The following is a 19,454-nucleotide window of genomic DNA, read 5'->3' on the forward strand; positions in this document are numbered from 1 at the left end:
GTATATATTTATATATATATATATATATATATATATATATTTATATATATATATATATATATATATATATATATATATATAAATGCATATATAAATTTTACTTTGATAAACATGATCATCATATCCATTATTACTATCATAATCATAATGATCATTATTATCATCATCTTCACTATCATAATCATTATTATCATTTTTGTCACGATGATTAATCTTTAGCCTCTTTTAATTATGTTTTTTTTTTCAATATAAACATTATAATCAGATATTTAAATCTAGAGCATTTTCTTTACTTAATTAAAGCTTATCTATTCAATATGTAAAGCAATCTTATTGAGTTTTCATAATTTTAACTTTAGCATTTAATCTTAAAGCTTCTACTTCTCTACTTGCTGACACCTAAATCACTCAAATTTTATATAACAAATGTTGTTTAATACAAAAAATAATTTAATCTCACTTTGTAACTCTTACCCATCATCATATTTTCCTTTTATATACAACCTACAACTTTTTTACCATTTAGATATTCATTTTTTAGCTTTTTTAACTTAATCCTCTAGTTTAGAGAGTAGCTTATAACTTAATAGTGTTTGCTTGCAACCTTGTAAATAAGAGCTTAAAAATTCATAAATATATGCCAGTAGGTAATAAATAGTAAATCTTAGTATAAAATTATAATACATAAAGAATTATAAATTTTTTTTAATTCCTAGCTATCAACCCCTGCTAAATCCTAAATTTTGCTGGGGTGGGGTTTCCAAAATGTCTTATTCTTAGCTGGGGCCGGGGCCCTGGTCACTTCTTAAACTTTACTCAAGGTAACTATTAAAGCACTATCAAAGCTTACCAACTCAGGTAACATTATCTTGAGCCAACATTCATCCCTTGTTCCATGAACTAAAATAGCCGCTGTATTTGTTAGTGCTTACAGCATGCAGTTATCTTTGTAACACTTATTTTATAGCAGTTATTTTTTTATGCAACGGAGTATGTTACTATGTCATTAGAAGAATAAGGTGGATTTCAACTGGTACACTAATTTATGTCTTGAAAACTTAATTTTTATAGTGCATATAAAAATGTACAAATAATCAAATGTATAAATGAAAGTTGAAAAATTTACCAACACAACTTGCATTATCTTGACCCAACACCCATCCTACATTACATGAGCAAAAATAGCTACCATTTGTATTTGTACATACTCCATTACTCCAAGAACATAAGGGATTGGTATTATTACACGCATCGATATCTTGATGAAAGTAATATAATTTATCTAATTCAATTTTTGTCAACTTAGTTATTACGTTAAAAAGAGAAGAAAAAAGTGATTTTTACTTACTTGCAATAACAACCTTTTGTTAAAAAATTATTAAAATTTAAAATACAAATTATCATAGTTAAATATAATTCTTAATAAATAAAAATAACCTAAACCAAATAATATTATGTTTGATTAGTAACTTTTATGAAAATCATTATTTATGACCAAAAAAAAAAATTAATTTTATGTAATTAATTATTGCATGTATCTTTTTGTTATCAAACTAACTTAACTTGGACAGTAGTTGTATTAAATTGTAATGTAAATAATTGTTATGTATCTTTTGTTTTAAATTTTTTTAACTAAATTGTAGTATAATTAACTTCATGTATCTTTAGTTTTGAAGGCAAATTTTACATAATATTGGTTATATTATTTTTGCATTCCAATAAAACTTCTTTATGAAACAAGGCAAGTAAAGTCAGCATATCTGCTTATTGAAAAATCTTCATGATTTAGTTATTCTTTTTAGTCAAATAATCTGCTACTATAATGCCACCTACTAAAATATCCATTACTACAATAAAATAATAGTATGTATTTTCTCGAGTAGCAGACTTTTAATACACAAATGCAAAAATTATGAGTCTGAGGAAAACTGCCACTATCTCTTGATGTAATTTTTTTTTTCTTTAGCAAGGCAATTCCATACTATTTAAACCGACATTAAAAGCTATGCTAAAATAATAATAGTCCTGCATTTATTAAATTAGTAATGAAAATTTTATTTTTAGTTAAACAAGCAATCCCTTATTACTATTATATTCTTTAAGTAAAATTAGGAAGAAATTTTATATATCCAAAATACCAATAATGAACCAATACAATACTGGTATTTTGGTAATATCTATATTCCAACTTAGTCATAAGAATAACTTTGTTCTTGTGACTATGATTACAGTATCTGTAAGACATTTGATGCTGTTATCTAAATTAGTCAAGGTATTATCTTGGGTATTAATTAGTGATACAATTACTTTTGGAAAAAGAAAGTTTCTTTTATATAATAATGATCTTGAAAATGACAAGTATAATGCTTTATTAGAAGTCATAGTTTAAAGACTATAAACTAGTCAAGTCTATAAACTATTGTAAAAGCAAGATGGATAGAACAGGGAAGGTAAAAGTATATTTTAAATTATACACAAAATTATGAATAGTGAGAGAAGAAGATATCAAAAACACTTTAACAATATTTAGTTACAAAAACTAAGTAAATATAAAACCAAATAATGAAAATATAAAAAAAATGATGCAAAACAGAACCAAAAAAAAAAGCACCTAATAAAAATATAAAAACGAAAGCAAGAAAAAAATATAAGAATGAAACAAGCAATTACACTGAAGGTGCTGCTGTAAGATCAAGAATCCAATGGAGATAGGATTTGAATCAAAACATTTCTGAAAACGTTTTTATTAAATTAAATGTTTTGAACGTTTCTGGAAACGCTTCTGAAAGCTATATCCTAAATAAAAAATAATAAACTATATTGGAGCTCACAATTAAGTTTTATAAGTTTTTTTTATAAACTTTTTATTAATTATGAATAAATATGAATACTTAAACTGAAAGGATATAATTAACAGAAACTTAACTACATTCTATTTAGCGGTGAAACAACACTATCTTAAAAGGAGGCTTTCATAACTTGCATATATAATAAATTAGATTAAAAAAAGATTAGCAACTGATAACTAGTGTCTCTCTTAAACTTAGATTTCAAAATCTGGACAAATATTATGCCCAATAGATTGTCGAAAAGTCTACCTATTATAACAAATAATGCATTTATTAAAGACAGATTTATAAAATATAAGTTATACAAAAGACTTTGATTAACAAATTAGACTCAAGTATACTTTTTGTAAATCTTTTACAATAGATATTTTTTTATTTAAAAGCCTTGAACATTTTGGTTTCAAATCTTTTTCCATTATATATCAAAACATTTTTTAACAGCATAAACACAAAAATGAAAATTAACAGTGTTTTATAAGAAAAGAAAAAATATCTTTAAAGTTGCAAAGCAAGGTTGTTTCTTAACTAAGGCATAGTCGCAAGATTAGATCTATTCTTGTGACTATGATTAAAGATACTATCTACAGTCGAGGTGTTAAGGAATCCTTAACACCTCTTCTGTATGATATTCAGTATCTTTAATCATTTAATCCTTAAAGGATACTGTATATCATATAAAAGTATGTAGATGATAGCAGAACGTATTTAACAAAAGATAACTCCATCAACAATATAGGCGAAGCACTTAAGGTAAGTTTTAAAGCTACAGGCACAAAGACGAAAAATGCCAAATGCCAGGAAATAGGCTGGGCAGAATTTATAAGATTTTTGTTCAGAAAAATAATTTATTTTTAGGGTAAAATAAATAAGATTTAATATTTAGTATTAATTTTAAACGTTCCAAAATCGTTTCAATATCGTTTTGAAAACGCATAAATTTTTAGGGCACTAGCGCAACCCGACGAGTGACTCGTTGCATACGAGTTCTGTCAGTTTGCTACATAGGTTTTTCAGTACTCATTTCCTAAATCATTTTAAAAACGCATAAACAAGAAGCACCAATCAAAGTACCTAGTTAAATGGTAGCAAATGCGGTATTTCCTCATAATAAAGTTCGATATGAAATGTTCGATAAAGAATGAAATAATTTTGGGACATTTGTACTTGTGCTAAGGTTTATGAGTACTGATAAACCTTAGTAGTAAACTGACAAAACTCATATGCAACGAGTCACTCGTCGGGTGGTACAAATGTCCCAAAAATATATCTTTCATTGAAATTTATTATGAGGATTTATTATGAAAGATTTTAGAGAGATTCATCAAGAAACACAGTTTTTTTTAAAAAAGAAACACGAAAATTAGTTAAATCAAAAGTTTGAAATAAACTTTTCGTCATTGGAATTGGCACAAAATATAAAAGGGCGGCCAAAAAAATATTTTTATGATATGAGTAAGAGAAGTAAACGTCGAATAATTGCAGGAGAGCATACAAATTCAAATTTTGACTCAATTGAAAAAATCATTGCTTATAGCCCGTAGAAAAATATATAATCAAAAAGATTTTTCTTTATTCATTGTCTTAAGACATGTCATCAAAATCCTAAAGATTCACATCATATGTTTGTTCAGTTGACAAATGACAACGATAAAATGACAGCTGAAAAAGCGGCTGCAATAATAATTGACGTAGATCTTAGCGTATATGGCTATAAACGAATCCAACAGGCATCTAAAATAAGATATCCATCTTATTCAACAGTTAAAAAAGCGCATAAGTTGTGTGGTCCACAGGATAATCACTTTGAAGTCAGTAATTTAAAAGTCAAAGTAGATTTACAAGCACTTATGAATCATACCGCTAAAAGAATTGTAAAAATGAGGCAAAAAAAAAAAAGGATTATTTGGATATCAGTATCAAACTTAGTGATAATATGTTGCTTTTAAACAGTTGGGGTATGGATGGATCTACTGGGCAGGTATTGCATAACCAAGTGTTTTATGATTCTGTTGACAGTCAAGATTCTAGATTGTTTGCAGTTGTAACAACACCTTTGAGGCTTTGTGTGTCAAATTCAAAAAATGACTTTTTATGGACCAACAATGCCTCTTTGTGTAAGATTTTGTTGACGAATTGAACTTCATTTCGTCAAACAAACTGCCGAAGTCGTTTTCGGAAAAAAACGTCAAATAGAAAATGAAATTTTGGATTAGCATTCAGTGAGTATTGAATTGGTTAATGGAAAGTTCGTTATTATTGATTTCAATTTTATTTTTAGCTTGATTGATGGAAAGATTTTAGCAACTATAACAAACACATCGTCAACGCAGTGCTGTTGCATTTGCGAAGCTACACCAACTGCAATGACTTGTTTGAAGAACTTTCTAAGTGGATTTACAGCAAAATAAGATACACTTATCTATGGGATATCTCCGTTATATGCTTAGATAAAATTTCTAGAGTGTTTTTTACATAATTCATACCAACTCAAATTCAAAAAATGGAGAGTTACCAAAGAACTCCCTGACCCAAAAGAACTAAGCGAAATATTAGGGATTGACAAAACAATTATTAAAATGTTCAAAAATATCTTAAATGCAATAACTTCTCTGCAAACATTGAATCCAGAGTTATTTGAGCTATACTGTAAAACAGTATACGGTCGATATTTAGATCTGTATGATTGGTATAAAATACCATCAACAGTTCACAAAGTTCTTGCACATGGAGCAGAAACAATGATAAACTCCCCAGTTCTTTTGGGAGTTTTAGCCGAGGAAGCATCTGAATGCCGAAACAAATATTACAGACGACATTGTGAACTACATGCTCGTAAATGTTCAAGATAAGCAAATTTTAAAGACGTCTTTAACCGTGCAATGAGATCATCCGATCCTCTTATTAGTTCTATCTCCTTGGAATCTAGACGGACGAAGAAAGTTGTACTCAAACTTCCAAAAAAAGTAAAGAGTTTTTAAATTTAAGAAGTGGACAATAAGGAATCAATAAAACTGACAGAACTAGAATCCTCAGACTTAGACTTATTGGAACCAACAGAAATTATTAACTTAGAAGATGAAATAAAGAACGATTTAGAAGCTATTAATGAAGATTATTTGGAAGATGAAAACATTGACGTGTGAAATAAATATAACAATATAAAAAGTAAAAGTTATGAAAAATTATCACTTTGAAGAAAGTTTTTTAAATATTCTCTTATTAAAAATTAAAACAAGTTTGTACCCATTTGTAGAAGTAATAGTGTTCTCTTTGGTATTTATGGTCTACGCAGTTTACTAAATGTGAGGGTAATGTTTACAAGTTACATGTTCCAACGAAACAATATAAATAATAATAAATAGTATAATCAGTGATGCGGCTAGTTGTTCGGAGTTATCCCTAAAAAAACAGTTATTTGGGCCCAACAAACCTTAAAAATTTTTCCTATATTAAATTTAACTAAAAAAAAAAAAAATGAAATTTGAACTTTTATAAAAAAAATCTTAAAATTGGGTCAAAACGCAGCGCCGTCTAGGAATTTGAACTAAATAAGTTAATAAGATAGTTTAAATGACATAAAGATTAAAAAAAACTAATAAAAGTTAAAAAGATAAAAAAAACTAAATAAAAGTTATTACTTTTTTCAAAACTATTTTTGGCCACCCATTTGCATAAAATTACGACATAGTGGAGCGGTAACGTGGTTTATCTTAATGCTTGTCGATAAATCCTTTTTATTAACATAAGGTGTGAAAAGAGACTTTTTTAGAATAATCATTCTGTGCATAAAAATATAGTGATTCACGCTGTTCTTTTATCTTTTCTCCAAGTTTGTTGATTCAGAAGTTAACTTCTTCATAAGAAATTAGCTTTTTTTATAAGGTAAATTTAAAATGTTATATCACTTTAATTAGATCAGGTTTTTGAAAGTGGAACAAATATTAGACTGTATTAGTTATGATCTGTAGCAAGAGTTTACTATTTCTTAAGTTTTGCGTTAATATGTCAGGTACTGCTAGACGTCTATTTTTTGAAATTAATTTTTGTTTTGATTTCAAAAACAAAATTGTTGTTACCGGCTATGACTTTTTCAAATCCACTTTGTGTTGAACTTTAATTTAATCAAATCTAATATAAAATCATCTTTTAATAATATGACAACTATCTTTTTGCTTAACATATTACAATATTATATCTATTTTTGCGCTTTATATTTGTTTATATATAGTAAAAATTTTATTCATATTAATAATAAAATATATATAATAATAAACTATATATATATATATATATATATATATATATATATATATATATATATATATATATATATATATATATATATATATATATATATACATATATATATATATATATATATATATATATATATATATATATATATATATATATATATATATATATATATATAATAATAAACTATATATATATAAATCCTATTTCTTAAGAATTCTTCTCATAAATAATTTTATAATTATCTAATGTAGTTAATGCAACTTCTTGGTTGCAGAATACTATAGTTATTACATAATTAATTGCACAAATTCCCATCTTCCTGTGAAAACATTTTACTCTATAACTTGAATTTTTTGATAGTTAGACATTCTTCCTGATGAGCCTACTGATGGCGAAACAACTTGTAAAAGACAATTAAAAATTTGATAAGTCTTATCATTATTCTGTTCTTTAAGAACATTGAGAACTGTCATTGTAGAAAACACTATCATAATTTATATATATATATATATATACACACACACACACACACACACACACACACACACACACACACACACACACACACACACAATCTATGTCATAGTTATAATTTACGCTTTCATGACATGACTTAAATATTATGTAGGCTATGTTATTAACATATAACATTGGTATACTATTTTTCTAGCATTTTTTTTTTAAATTTTAATAGACATATATGTATGCATGTATGTCTGTTATATACATAAAATATACAAGGTTGTATTCAGATTATATGAATCATATTATAATATCTGAATACATCTTATAATATCCATATGAATCATACTATGATAGCTGTATACATCTCTGCATATATTTGTTATATACTTTATTATATATACATATGTTATTATGCTTTATTATATGGCATATGATTATTACTTTAATATTTATAATTTCGTCCAAAACTTCATTATTTTTGTATCTGTTTGTTATGTTTTATGGTTTCTTAGAAATTTTTTAGAGGAACAATATATTCAAAATTTGATTATAGAAATGGATACTTTTAAAATAGCTATGACTTCACTTAAGTTTGAAAATTATATTGCCATTTTTAAAGCTGAAAATACCACTGTTTTATTTAAAAACAGTTTTACTATCTACACATTTTTTTCAGAGAGTTAAAAATTATTTAATTCTGCAAGAAAACTACATAAAATCATAATATTAGAAAATACTAAATCCACAATTCAAGTTGATCTAAAGAAGTTAAATAGGCTTTATAAAAACATTCAAGTTCTTAAAAAAAGGTAAAACCATTAATTGGAATTCCATAATTGAAGATTGAAGTATTGGAAAAAGAATTAATTGTTATTCCAGTTAAATGTAAAACAAGCATTTTTTTGTTTAACATCAATGATGTTTCTGATATAAAGAAATTTAAGACGTGTGATAAATCAAAAATGAAATTGAAATGTAAAAAATATGGCAAAGTTAATACTCATCTTAGACAACAGATGAGATTACTTAAGCATGTAGTATAAAATTTAAAAAAAACTAAATTTAAAAAATTGTACCAAAATTAACATTCTATCAGCAAACTTTGTAGTAGAAATAAAATATTCACACTGTATGGTATCCAAACAAAAACTAATACAAATGAAATTAAGAAAAATAATAATTAGTAAAAATGCTGAAATATCTCATTTGCAGTTGTTATATGATGAGTTAAAATTAAAGTCAGATTTAGCGCGGTTCTCATACAGAACTATTACCAATAAAAGCCACGAAATCAAAGCACATTTGCTATGATATATATAGTTCTTTTGTTTAAAGGTTTACGCGGAAAACTAATCACAGGACCTTGGATGACCCAATTTTTATAAACCAGGATAATCAATCAAATAATTTATTATATATATATATATATATATATATATATATATATATATATATATATATATATATATATATATATATATATATATATATTATATATATATATATATATATATATATATATATATATATATATAAGTAATCTCACCTGTTGTCTAAGACGACTTTTCTTTTAAAAAATTATTAGATTTCGTAAATATTTTGTACATTGAATATAGTGTTATAACGAACTTTACTAATAAAGAGAGAATTTCTCACTGACATTGTTCTTTGATTTGTGAGTTTTCTGGCTATGTTATAGTATACTACAAAGCATTTTTATAAAACGCTTTTTAACATTGTTCCAAACTACATGGTCTTTGATTTTAAAAAAGAGTGTCTGTGATTCTCAAACTTTTAAAAGGTATCAATTTATAGTTTTTTTGATGTTTATCTATGTGCTTTATGTCTACCAATTTCATTTTGTTTGTTGAAAGTATTTCATAGAATATTTTAACCATCTCTATACCTCTATTATTTGTTAAACAAAAGTTTTTATTTTTATGTTGTTTACTTTCTTAATTCTCTCTCTCTCTCTCTCTCTCTCTCTCTCTCTCTCTCTCTCTCTCTCTCTCTCTCTCTCTCTCTCTATATATATATATATATATATATATATATATATATATATACATATATACGTATATATATATATTTTTTTTCAATTATAACCCCAGTCAACTATCCTAATTCTTTTCAATCAACTGGTTATCAAGTTGCCGTAGTTCCAGTTTAAAAGGATCAACTCTGACCGGTTCCTGATACTTATACATCAATGGCTTATTTGCTAAACATTAATAAGTAAATATAATGACAATAAGCAAAATGAGCAGTTTAAAAATGGAGTGCAAAGTCTTATGGCTTACCTTCTCGGTGGTGCACTTCATTAAGTAAGTTAGACAATTATTTGTCTAATTTATGAACTGAATAGTCAGGGAAAATTTACTGTCAGTAAATTTAGTATTTATTCTTATATATACACATGTAAAAAAAAAAAGATAAAAATTTCAAAAAGTTATTAATTTGATAAACAAAGTTTTTTCTTTAATTAATTGATTTTATATTTCTGGTTATTATTGGCAAAATTTCGACATGCTTTAAAAAAGTTAAATATGGGGGAGAAGAAGGATGGTGAGTTACCCTCCAAATAATTGCCCCAATAGAATATTTTTCTCCCTTTGACCATTTAAGACACGAAATGTTAAGAAAATTTAAAAAAACTAATTTTGCTATTATTGGAAAATTTATTTAAAAATTTATTTATGCTGCGGTTCAGAAGTTTAACTTAACTTTAAGTTTTAAGCCACATTTTGAAATCACGCTTTTCAAAAATTTAAGAAAACGTGTTTTTTCAATGTTGTTTTTAGAAGCGCGTTTTTTTTTCAATTAATATATCATTAACGATTTTTGTTTTGGTTCTTTAAAACTAAATAACTTTTTTTTTTTTCATGATATAAACATACAAAAACCATCTTTAGAAAGATAATATTGGAGTTTATATATCTTGGTAATTTTTTTAACATAAAGTTCAATTTGAAACTTTGATTTAAGTGCCTAATTTAACTATAAATACAAAAAAAAAAAATCTCTCGCACAGGCGTAAGATGAATTTACTTTTATATTGATATTTTATTTTAAATTATGTCATAAATTTATTCAGATTACAATTGTGGTGAGCGTTCTTTAGGATGATTCAAAATAAAGTTTTGAATTTTTAAAAAAATGCAGGCTTCAAAAGGGTTGAGTTGCTATTACGTCTGCGTTCAAAATGAAAACCTTGTTCCGGATCATCCATGCTGAATTTGTTAATAAACGAGCTTCGCTTACAACTTAGTTTGCCTTATACAAGTTTTTGAAGCATTCAAATAAAAATGAGTGAACGCGAATTTTTATCTAAATTTGGAAGATTTTTCGGGTCATTATTTTATTATTGCTATTTTCTTCTCTTAGATTACTTTATTGTTACCAAAACAAAAAATTAACGGTGCGCGTCAAGCAATAGGCTGAAAACGGGAACGTTAAAAGCAGGGATGTACTGGAATTCCATACCTGTAATATTGTTATCTTTCAGGCCGAAATGCCAGAATTTATTTTTTACCTTTTTTTTAAGACATGGACACAGACTGCGTAAATAAAATCAAAAGTTCATTGTTCCACAGAGCAATGAAGAATTATAGCTAAACCAAAGTAAAAAATACAAAATTCTTAAAAACAAAATGTAATTTTATTTGCAGTAATCAGTAAGGATTACTAGAAATTTAGGAATATTGTAGAGCAAAAATGAGTTGCTATCCAGTTTTAGACAACAACCTAGCTCTTTTTTAGACAGCAACCTAGCTCTTTTTTCATCAAAAATGCTACTTGCCTCCGCAAATAGTCTCATCTTAAATGTTACTTAAATTTTAAACATTTAGAAAATTTTAGGATGCCTAATATAGTAAATATTTTAATATTAACTAAAATAAAAAAATAGAAAACAAAGAAATTATTTTAAGTATAAATATTATGCAGATTAAAACTTTCAATAAATAAAATTATAAAAAAAAAACAAAAAACATCATGTTAGATTTAAATAAAACGAAAATTAAATTTATAAAATAGGTCATATATCGATTATGAGCTATAAATATATATTATGTAGCCACGATCCTGAGGTGCAGGCTTTCACTTTAGATTGAACGTCCTCATCGAGTTGGTAATGGTGGTTTTGAACTTTTAGGCAAAATGCCTATTATGTAAAAATTCTATATAATAAATTAATATTACACGAACTTAGACACAAAAAACTTTAGTTTTTAAGTTTTAGTTTAGATGTAGATTAAATTTTGTTGACCATTTCAAAAAAGTAATATTATTATATAAGTTCTTGAATAGGCTTTTGTTTTTTTATTTTTAAAATGTCTGAAAATTTTTTTGCTAAGAAAGGTTATTTTTTATTATTTTTATATATATATATATATATTTTGCCGTTTAAATATTGCGACAATACCAAATTGTATAAATAAATATTTACATGGCCGGGGAAAAAGAAGACAACAGTAGTCTTATCGCTTAGCCCCGTAGTTTATAAGATATTTTTTGTAATACCGTTAAAAATAATTGAAATATATTTTTTTTATTTAATTAACAAAAGCCAAAAAACAAAATAACAAAAGTCTTAGTTAATGACAATAAAAACCTCAAGATGTACAAAAAACTAAATTGAGTATGAGTTGATTTGAAATAAAAAGTTATATAAAAGAACCATTTGCCAAAGTAATTAATCAATAATTATTAATAGGATTAAGTGTTCTTTTTACACTGTTTAAGTTAATAATAACAAGAACAGAAAAAAGCAAACCAGGCGGTTTGTTCGCACAAGGTTAAAAAACAAAATAAATGAATAAATAAATAAATTAAAAAAAGCATAAAAACAATCTAAAATAAGACTAAAATAAAAAATAAAAACATGTATGTATAGAAAATATATATAACCATAAAAAATGATAAATAAAATAATTAAGTAAATAAATAAAAGAGAAGATCTAAGATATTTAGAAACAACTTTATTTATTGTCAATGGTTAGAAGTTTTTCTTTAAGTTTTATTTTAAACGTATAAAAAGAAGTAGTGGTTTTAATGTCGTTATTAAGTTTTAATGTCGTTATTAAGTTTAGAATTCAATAAATTGGGTCCTCTATTTGAAATGGAGAATTTGGTGGCCGTATTATAGATTTTTGGTTAAATGTAGTTTTGATTTGAAAATCTAATAGAATAAAAATGATTTATTTTGTTAAAAAGGGTATTAAATATTGCAGGTGTCATTTTATTAATAATTTTGTACATAAAAGTAAGTATCTGATAAATGTTTTGTTGATAAACATTGAGTATATTTAGTTTATTAAATAAACCTTTTGAGGGCGTTAAACTATTTACGTTTGAAATAATTCGTACAGCATGCTTTTGTCTTCCGAGTAGTTTTTTTATTTTGATTGCGTTGGTGCTGCACCAAGCAATATTCTCATAATTAAGGTAGCTGTGAATAAAAGTAAAGTACATGTTTTTTAAACAGTTTTGTTTTTAAAACCTTTTAGCTTTATATGATAAGCCAATTTTTTTTTTTCTATTATACTTATGTGTTCGCGCCACGAAAGGTTTTTGTTAAGAAAAACTCCTAAGAACGCGCACAATGAGAATAAATAAGAACGTGCTCTCTTTTTATATTAGAATTATCAATACATAGATTGGGAAGTTTTAATGGAATTTTTTTTTTCTTTCTTGGAGCCTATTGGAAAAAAAATGTATTTGGTTTTACTTATATTTAATGATAGTTTATTCGACTTGAACCATTCAGTTAAATTTGTAAGTTCCTTAATGACTGTTTCAAATAAGAAGTTGATGTTACTAGTAGAGTAGAACAAGTTTGTGTCATTGGTGTTTAAAGTTGTAGTAAAAGTATTAGAAAACTTATGTAAGTCGTTTATATAAACAAGAAAGAGTAGTGGTTTGAGTATTGATCCTTGAGGAAGACCGCATGTGACTGTTATATATTTTGATTTTCCTTCGTTATACGATATATATTATTTTCTATTTGTTAAGTAACTTTTGAACAAATCAATGTTTGAATTTTTTATGCCATAATTTTTTAGTTTAGCTAAAAGAATGTTATAATCAACTGTGTCGAACGCTTTGCTGAGATCTATGAAAACTCCTACTGTACATATTTTTTTCATCAAACGCTTTAAGTATGTCATGAATAAGATGAATAATGGCATGGTCAGTGGATTGTTTTGACTTAAATCCGAATTGTTTGTAATGAATATTATTTCTATCTAGAAAGGAATAAAGTCTATTGCACATAATTCTTTCAAGTATTTTTGAGAAATAAGGAAGAATTGAAATTGATCTATAGTTTGAAACATCAGCAGATTTAAAAATTGGTACAACTTTTGGAATTTTAAGTTTTTCAGGACAAACGCCTTGTTATAAAGATAGATTTAAATTGTGCAATAGTGGAATAGTTAAATGTTTTATTGACTTTATAATGACGCGACTACTGATATCATCATATCCTAAACTTTCTTTTGGTTTTTAGAAGAACATTGCACCCAACAGTTTTCTTTCCGTACGTTCAGTATTGTCCATTACATTGGTATTGTAAGAATTAAAAAAAAATTCGAATTTTACTTGTGTGGTTTCTATTTTTGATACTAAGTTAGAACCTACATTAACAAAGTACTTGTTAAATTGTTCTGCAATAAAATGTTTATCTGATATATTTTTTTTTGAGGACCGTTTTTTTTTAAGAAGCCAGTCGGTACTTTTTGAAGATTCACCCCACCTCATTTTATTCGTAGAATCGCCTCTAATTGGAAGGCTATTCCGATCAAGGTTTGTTTTTGTCCAGTTATTTTAATTATATTCCAGATCTTTTGGGTTTTGTTTTTGTGTTTACTTAACGGTTCAGAATAGTAATTTTTAGAACGTCTTAAAATTGATTCAAAAAGAGGCTTATAGTTTTTATACTTGGCTTCATTTTTAAGTGTTCTGTTTTTAATAATTTTAATATATAACCGCTGTTTATTTTTTGGACGACTCTAGAATTTGTTATCCAAGGATTAAATAGCTACTTTGTTTTGAAAATTTCGTAGCCGCCGGTGTCATGAAATAAATTAACCCCCATAATAAATTAACTCCCGTGTCGTAAAAAATTACCCTGGGAGTTAATATATTCTAAAATAGATTAACTCCCTTTAAAATAAATTAAGCCCTGTCAGCGAAACATAATACTTTATCTACCTTGGAACAACAACAACACGTTTAAGTGCTTGGATGTACTCAAAAATCTGATGAGAAAGAAAATTAGTTAAAATTCTGAGTTTGCCAATGCTTTCTTGACATAACTTATCTAAAAAATATTCAAAAGTTCTAAACCAATGTTTAAATTCTTGGTTACTTGATGGTGTGTTTGGAGGTGATTAAAATTTTGCTGGTTGTAGAGCTTTGTCCATTTGTTTTTTGTCACACAATGATTAACAAGTTAATAAAATTGTTATTGACTCAAAGGATAAATGACAATAACTGAATTATTGCTTTTTAACGTTTTATTAACTAAAATAATAAGAAGAAATATTAATATAACAACAATAATAATAATGCTCAATTTCATCACATAGCTATTTATTTATATATCTTAAATCAAATTAGTTGTCGTTACTTACAGGGACAATTCTACGCTTTTACCAAAATGTAGTTTAGCTACTATTTATATAAAAAGCATGAGGCACGACTTTAAGACAAAATTTAAAACAAAAAGACAACAAAATTAAAAAATTTTTAACATATGGCAACCAAATGATGATTTGGTTTTTGTTTGAATTTATTTATTTATTTTATCAAAATAACTTACCTGAGTGTGGAATTGCCCTAGTGTATCGTACAAATAGAGTGCTTTTTGTTCTTAAAGAACAGAGCAGTAAAAATAAGTAAAAACACTTGACTAAAAAATAAGTTGAGTAAAATGTCAAATATTGAAAGAACTGAGATTGTCTTAATAGACTTGGGTGTATTTTATTCCACGTTTTTAAATTTCACATATTATACAAATTTTATAACAAGTAGTTCCGTGTTTGTAAAACATTGTGGGTACAATTCATTCTTTATTGCACTTTCTTGATCATGCCCTTCCTTGAGGTCATTTTAATATTTTAAAATTTATGCCTAAATTGTATTTTTTGTAAGTAAAAATATTTATCAGGTTTTTTCTCTGGATAATAAAATTTTCATTTAAGTACATTTTTTTTAAATATGCATGCATACGGAAAAGTTAAAACATGATGGTAGCAAAAGTTTTGAAAAACTGACAAATAATAAATTTATAACTTATTCACTTTTTAAATTATTATATTTTAATTGTGCAAGAATTTTAACAACTTAATAGATTAAAAATGTAGATATGAAATATTCTGAATGTTATTTCAATTTTCTTAAATAAAATTACCGGCTAATTGTCTGGTTATATTGGTTTTTTCATATCATTTCATTTTTCAGGTTAATCAATCTTGAGATGCAATCAAAAATGAATATGAAAGGAAAGAATCGTAAAGGTTCTTCAATATTAAATAAAGCATTTGATTAACGTATATTAAAGTATAGTAATGCAGTATATGCTGTTATTACTATCTGTAACTAACAGTTTTATATAATATGAACTAACACACACACACACATACACACACACACAAACACGCATAAACACACACAAATATATATATATATATATATATATATATATATATATATATATTTATTTTTAAAAATTATTGATGCAGTTATAATAAGCAATCAGTAAAAGCTATTTTAAATACTCATGATACTGTAACAAAGAACTGAAACGAGATTGCAGATACTCTAAGCAACCAGTTTCACAGCGCATTTGTAAACGAAAGCAGCATTATGCCAGAAATAGCAGATAAACTAATAAGTAACACACTTGATCCTAACAACAATTTCAATGACTACATAGATATTCTGAACTGGCTTAAAAAATAAATATAGAAAAATTGTGTAGCGTGGATAATTTACATCCTATTAAAAACATTATGCAAAATCAGTGGCATTAATACTTACGCTTATCTACAAATCCTCATACAACACAAGTAACCTTCCTTTACAGTAGCGCACAGCAAATTTAACTCCAATTTTTAAAAAAAGAATGTAAAATAAACGCAGCGAACAGCAGACTTGTATTAACCACATCAATAGCATGTAAAGTGTTTGAAGGGTTTACAAGAAATGAAATGCAAAACTTTTTTGACAACCATAATGTATTTACAAATTTTCAACATGGTTTGATAAAACAAAAGTCATGTTCAACAAATTTTCTAGAGACAGTTGATTTAATCACACACTTGTTAGCAGTTAACATATCTTTAGATATTTCAATGCTAGATATTGCAAAAGAATTTAATACCGTGCCACACAAGCGACTTGCATTAAAATTTAATGCATATAGATTAAAAAGAAAAAGTTTTAAACTAGATTGAAGCATTTCTGAAAAATCAAATACAAAGAATTGTTCAGGATAAAGTGGTGTCAACATGGGAAAAAAGTACTTAGTATAGCTCTTCAGGGATCCGTTCTGGGGCTATTCTTTTTTGTAGCATACACAAATAAATAATCAAAAACATTGTGAAAATGTAGACAACACTAAAATCCTATTAAAATTATTAGCCGTTCAATTGAGGACGCTAAGTTAATTTAAAGATATTTAAACATCAAAGAAGGTTGGAAAAAAAATTAGTTAATTAAACTGAATAAAAGTAAATGTGTAGTTATGCAATATGGTAAAAACACCATAAAATTTAAGTACACAGTACATGGATCAAAAATAGTAATTCAACGCATGAACGTGGTTTTAGTGTAAGTTTTGATACATCACTAAAATGGAAAAAACCCATAGTAACATGTTCATCACAAGCTAATGCAATAATGAAAATGATAAAAAAAACACGTTTGTCCATTTAAATCAGCATTTTTTCAAGCAATTATACACAACATTTGTCAGACCCTATGATTAGATTTGCAGCACCAGTTTAGTCACCTATCTGTAGGTTGGTATTGATATAATAGAAAGGGTGCAACACAAAAAAAAAAAAACCAGCATTCTTAAATTCATGCAGACGTCACAATAAAAAATACAGCAAAGAACAAACCAAGTTTATATCAAGACATGAGTTTATTATAAACAGAGTAGCAGATTTATAGAACACATTGCCATTGGTAGTCATCAAATTAAAAAATGTAAACAGTTTCAACAATATTTATCATCAAAAAAAAAATATATTTATCATCAAAAAAATTACTAAGATCGAACTTTTTTTAAATTTTTAATTAACTTTTTTTTAGTAAAATATCGAACATTTCTAAATTGTAAAAAGCTGTCAAGGTGAGTTTTAAACTCTTTCTCTGTTGACACAACTAAAGTTTCAATACTACTACTACTACTATTAGTAATGATCAAGTGAAACAATGCTGATTCAGTATCGAACCAAAAAATAGCAGCAAACAAGTTGTAAAATTCAGCCGCGGAGCTAAAGACTTTGCCAAAATAGCATTTGTTTATTGCATTTTCATTTGCAATAAATGAATGCTATTTTAATAAAAAGTTTGAACTTAAACTAAAAATTGCTAATCATAATTTATCGTTTAAATTTATTTGAAAAATGTAATGCTGCTTTGATTTAAAATACATCTCAAAAAAAAGTCGTTTTAGATTTTTGTTCTTAACTAAAAAAAAACTCATATATTAGACAGCTTGTTTCACCAATTTTATAAACGTATATAAACTTGTGTTAAAAGGCCTAATTTTAAAACGCATTAATGACGTCTTTTAATAACGTATTTTTAGTTTTGCAATATATACTAAAAAATTTCTTTCTACGATTTTAATTAGCGTATTTAAAACGTTTAAAAAACCTAGTTATGTCTAAACTTTTTTTCTAAAAATATTTCTAAACATGAAAGAATTCTAAACTTAATATGGCGGTATGTTTTAAGCGCCAAATATAACTTGATGGAACTTGTTATTTATAATAGCTCACAAGGTTGTTAACTGTCAAATATGTCTGAGACATAAATATGTCCCACATATTTTCTATCGACATATTTTGACATAATTTTATGTCTGAATTATTTTCTGCTGACATAAAAAATGTCAGACATATTTTCTATCGAAATATTTTGACATAATTTTATGTCTGAATTATTTTCTGCTGACATAAAACATGTCAGACGTATCACTTGATAGTATTGACAAAGTATTTTTAGTAATGTATCATTTGATAGTATCGACTAGTATTGATGCATCATTCAATAGTATTTGATAGTATTGATTAGTATTGATTAGTATTAGAGATCTCAAGAGTTTTTATTACTAAAAATTGTTTTTATTAGAATGACTGTACTTAAAATTATTCTCTCGATTAAAATAATAATTAAAAAAAACACTTTTAGTTATTTTTAATTAATAGTTGATTTATTCAATAAATTATTCTCCATTTTTGACTTTAAATCGTAAGGAAAACGAAAAAAATAAATATTCCACTCAAAACGAAAAAAATTCCACTCAAAACGAAAAAAATAAATATTTCACTCACAACATTTTATGCAAGTTTATGGCAGTTAATTATGCAGTTATAACGCAGTTGTCAATTATTTTATTATTAAATAAATCATGACTATTATAACAAAAAGTATATTATTCGTAATTAGTTATAAATTATTACCGGTTAGTCTTCTAAATATGAATTTAATGACCTGAATATAACTTTTGCGAAATACTTTAAATTCTTCAGCTTAAATGAATTTAATTTGGCGCAAACTTTTTGAAACTCTGTAAACCGGTTTTTTTATAAAATCTTTTGAATTCAATTTTTCATAATGAAATCTTTTTCAGTATCAACTAATAAC

At 25.9% G+C, this 19,454-nt stretch overlaps 1 protein-coding gene across 8 annotated transcripts in view; it reads right to left on the bottom strand.

Annotated features, from left to right (window-relative positions):
• Nucleotides 1–19,454, bottom strand: part of LOC105849394 (fibrillin-1) — a 163,410-nt gene that overhangs the window by 112,313 nt on the left and 31,643 nt on the right. For 4 of the 8 annotated variants that reach the window (XM_065816662.1, XM_065816663.1, XM_065816657.1 and 1 more), the window contains exon 3: nucleotides 1,127–1,258. The exons of 1 other annotated variant lie outside the window; for it this stretch is intronic. In XM_065816662.1, coding sequence (XP_065672734.1) covers nucleotides 1,127–1,258 — 132 coding nt within the window. Of the gene's footprint in view, nucleotides 1–850; nucleotides 956–1,126; nucleotides 1,259–19,454 lie in introns of those variants that run through there. 3 more of the 8 variants (XM_065816659.1, XM_065816660.1, XM_065816661.1) reach the window with 3 other exon arrangements.

The sequence above is a fragment of the Hydra vulgaris genome, chromosome 13 (assembly GCF_038396675.1).
Source record: "Hydra vulgaris chromosome 13, alternate assembly HydraT2T_AEP".
Taxonomy (NCBI): domain Eukaryota; kingdom Metazoa; phylum Cnidaria; class Hydrozoa; order Anthoathecata; family Hydridae; genus Hydra; species Hydra vulgaris.